Raw genomic sequence first — 4577 nt, forward strand, 5'->3', positions numbered from 1 at the left:
TCCTCAATATCAGGGGTATCTAAATCTGGCCTGCTGCCTATGTTTGCAGGTAAGTTTTATTGGCACATAGCCAGGTTCATTTATGTGTATATTATGCGTGGCTACTTTCACACTAGCCGCAGAGATGAGTAGTTTCAACAAACACCATATGGCCCACAAAACCTAAAATAATTGCAGAAAATGTTCGCCAACGCCTGATCTATACCCTTATTATGTTCCTCTTTAATGATGAAATTACAGGGCATAATATAGGAAAGTTTCTGTGATTATCATATCAATTCCAACAGAAGATACATAAAGAAATTGCCAAATATCTTAAGTTGCTTCAGAATTCTGTTTCTTCTTCATTGTTTCTCATCTTAATGATCTGGTTCAAGAAACTAAAAATGCTTTTTCTGTAGCTGATATTCTTGCTGGGTCAGCATTTTCAATAACAAATCAGTTACTTTGAAGAATTTCTGTTGATCAGGAATTTAAGCACAGTCAAGAGGTTTACCATGTTTGTGGAGGACGAGGAGAGTTGAGGTGTCTAAGTTTACACGACAGTCTACGCTAGCCCTGTGGCGCTGTCACGTCTGCCTTGCATGCCCTCTTAGGGAGGACTTGAGAAACTTCTTATCAGTGGCATAGCACCAAGTATTTTTTTGGGTATCTCACATGTCAGGTTTGGAAGAAGCAAGTGCTTTGATACCAGCAGATCTTATCATGGGCTTTATTTGGAAGATAATTTAGTGCTGCTGTCATTGAATAGCAAAATTCTCAAGGCTGTGAATAGAAACAAAAGTTTGGGGAAAAAGAGGTTTCTCTACTGCTTAAGTCTGAAGGCTGGTCAATAATCATGAAATTATTTCTTTTGTGCATTTCATTGGTACATATATACTTGCTTTAAGTTTGTTAATACTGGAAAATGTGGTTTCTGTTTTTTAATTCATGGTAAATGTTGATATTTGAAGTTATCAGTGGAGGTGATAAATATTATTTTAAAAATTTAGTTACAAAGATGTATACGTGTTATTAGAAGAGGGTTTCTTTCTGAATCAGTCTCTTCCCTCACCTCTCTCAATACTTACTCTCTGAGTTTTCTTCTTACTTCTGTGGCCCCAACTTCTCAGCCATTTCTTCTCAACCTTTTTTTCTGCACATCCCATAAATTCTGGTACTCACCTTGTACTCTCCCTAGGTGACCTCATGAGCTCCCATAACTTACATTTATTTGTTCATGGTCCCAAATATGTGTCTTGAACCAAGATCATCTCTTTTGAGTCAGGCCTATATATTCAACTGCTTATTGGATATTTTTTACCCATTTCTCTCATAAGCATTAAACTCTTATATTCCTCTTGAATCTGCCCTTATTTACTCCCTATTATAATGGCTAGTACCATAATTTGCCCAACTGCTAAAGCTAAAAAATGTCATCCTAGACTCATCCCTCTTCCACACCTCCACAGCCAGCCAATCTTACAGCCCTATGTGTTCTACCTCCTAGGTAGCCCTTGAGTAACAATTTTTTGTTACCTTGACATAATTGAAAGGAGTATATCTCCTCCTTTCCATTCCCACAGCCATCACTCTACTTCAGGTCACCTGGTTGATTACAACTATCTCTTATTTTGTCTTTGTTTTAGTCTAACACTCTTTCATTCATTCTCCACATTATACTCCAGATGACTTTTCTAAAAACAAAATCTGATGAAGTTGCTACCCTCTATAAAATTTTTCATTGCTTATTTTTATTTTTAGAATAAAGTCTAATTTACTATGTGGTTTACTCAGCCATGTTTTCTTTGGTCCCTACTTACCTTTATACCCTATATCTCACTGTTTCTCTCAAATTGGAGCATATATTAATTGTGACCCTATATACATGCTGCTTGCTCTGCCTAGAATTCTCTTTGTCTCCCCATTCCTAACTTACTTGGCCTCCAATTCTTATCTTACATAATACCCCTGTTCTCTTGCTGTAGCCAAATCTATATTACTCTTTTTGCTGTGAGCTCCCTCAGTGTCTTACATTTCTCTTCACAAATAATTGCCCATCTATTTGTCAAAACTGTCTAAGTTTCTTGACAGTAGAGACATGTCCATAGTCTATAAATTAGAATAACTTACCTGGCACATACCTGAATCTCAAAAATATTTCCTTTTTATAATAGATAAGAGAGGGTTATATGAATTGGTCTTCTGCACAATTATAAAATTCCATCATGTGATTTTTTTTTTTTTTTTACTTTATTGTTTTATTTTTTTAAGGCACCTTACTGTTAACCTCTGAGTAGCTATATGAATTGTTATTCTCAATAGGGAAAAGAAGCCTAAATCCAGGCCAAGAGAAAGCCTTTCTGGAGACAGTGATTTTGGAGGAAGTGAGGAGGGGTGGTGATGCCAATTGGCATTTGAGTTTTAGTGACTTCTAATCTGAATTATATAAGTTTTTCCTTCATCATTGGGGAATTTTGCTGTGTAACAGGATTAAACCAAGTACATATTATCATTTCTGGGTCTTTGGATACCAGTTGTCTTTGGTTTTTGTAGTATTATTTTTTGTTACCTTGACATGATTGTTTTTATATGTCACATATCTTTTTAAATGATTTGTCTCTTCCTGCATGTTTCAGAAGAATATATAAAGAAAAGATCTATTACCTTTTTAAAGCCAGCATATTATAAGTTTAATATTAATAAATATGTTCATTTCAGGATTATTTGTTTTATTCTTTTTTAATTATTTTAATAGGATCTCATCAGTGAAATCTTTATTTCAATCTTACCACCACAATAATGGAAATATTTTTTATAAAGAGGTTACAAGATGGAACTTGGTTATTTTCTTTGATTTATGCCTTTGTTAATCCCCCACTGCTAGTAATCAGTTGCTAGTAATCCATATTGATGGAGTTAATATTTTATATTTAGCCTTTAAAAAATTGTATTTTGTCATAAAGGGAGATAATGCTAAATTGTCGAGTATTTTATTTCTTACAGTCTACCCTGATATTTGCACAATCAGCCTTGTGGCAGTAAGTGATGTGAATAAACATGCTGATAGAATTGCTTTTTGGGATGATGTCTATGGCTTTAATATGTCCTGCATGAAGAAGGCAGTTATTCCAGAAGCTATTGTGGAAGTTTTAGATCCGAAGACTCTTATTTCAGACTCTGATAGTATTAAGGTATGTGTTTTACCAATTTTATTTGCTTTAAAACAATATTGCCATTTTTTTCATTTATGAGTTCAGTATTTGAAATTAATATGTTGATTTTACATGTGGGCTTTCAAAACAGTAATTACTCTTCCCATTTTAATCAGTCTAAATTAACTTGAAGTCATAACATTTACCAGTTGACTATATCATCCCATTGAAATCACTTCTCTTTATGTATTGAAGTTTCTTATACTTAGGGATTGAATCTTTTACTTTGACTTAGTGCTATATTGTCATTTCTGCTTCATCACTACCTCCTGGCCTTACTTTAGCTTCTCATTGGTAGTCAAATTATTCATTCATATCATACATTCCACACAATTTAGCTCTTCTCATTTGAATACTTCCAGCCTTTCAGATTAAGTAGTGACACTGAATGTGTCCATGAAGTCCATGAAATTAAAGCCCTGCTGTGTTTACATTTTTCAGTTAATTTCTTTTGTTTTAATATCTTATTTTTCACTATAATCTAGTTTTGTTGTGAATTTTGCTGTCAGATTTGCATGTTTAATAATAACTTTACAGTGAAAAGTGATATTGCTTTTCTTAAAAACTTAATTTGGTTCAGTTAGGTAAATAAATACAGCTTGTTTAGTGTTAGATTCAAAACATTGTCTCCTCTTTTTACTCACACTGTTACTTTCATAGTGTCAGTAATTGTTCTCTGTACAAAGTAGATATTCACTAAATGTTTATTAATTTTCTTAAATAGATAAAGTCTTTAAAATTAGCATAGAATAAGTATATAAAGTATCTCAATAAGAGCAAGCTGATTAAAATTGCATTCATCTCTTAAGAAAAAATAATACAGCCAGCCTGATTAGTGATTATAGGACTGTTCAGTGCTCTGGTACTGATAGTAAGAGATTTATTTGGATTCTTTGGCTTGGGGTGATAGCGCACAGTTATAGCCAACTCATCCTTAAGGCCGAGCAGAAAGAGGAGAGTTGTGGTGGGGGAGGGGAGGCCTAATTTCTCTAGTGATCTCTTTGCATAAATACCAAAAACTGCTGTGAATAAATAGTTGAAATAGAAATTTTAGGACTGAAAAATTAAGATGTTTAAAAAGTATACATACTCTTTTCCTGACTCTTTTTCAAAAAATGATATATTTGTTCTGTGTTCCCCAGTTCCCCAAATTTTAAACTTCCTTTAAAATTTCTCAAACTGTTTAAAATAGAGTAATGCCTCAGGCATGTAGTCATGAATTGTGTTCACTGTGTCATAATCAACTCATGGCAAGTCAAGTGTTGACAGTCTTTACAGCGTACTCTTTTCGGTCACACTGCTGTAGCTGATTGCATCTACTTTCCTTAGTGAAATGGAGAAAGATTTGAACCAGGGCAGGTTGGGAATATAAGAATATTTGGC

General features: G+C 33.9%; 1 protein-coding gene across 1 annotated transcript in view; it reads left to right on the forward strand.

The window, feature by feature from the left end:
• Nucleotides 1–4577, forward strand: part of PRMT3 (protein arginine methyltransferase 3) — a 106300-nt gene that overhangs the window by 61004 nt on the left and 40719 nt on the right. Inside the window, exon 12 of the mRNA XM_011377781.2 lies at nt 2986–3173. Within this exon, the coding sequence (XP_011376083.1) occupies nt 2986–3173 (188 nt within the window). The remainder of the gene's footprint in view (nt 1–2985; nt 3174–4577) is intronic.

The sequence above is a fragment of the Pteropus vampyrus genome, unplaced genomic scaffold, assembly GCF_000151845.1.
Source record: "Pteropus vampyrus isolate Shadow unplaced genomic scaffold, Pvam_2.0 Scaffold321, whole genome shotgun sequence".
Lineage (NCBI taxonomy): Eukaryota > Metazoa > Chordata > Mammalia > Chiroptera > Pteropodidae > Pteropus > Pteropus vampyrus.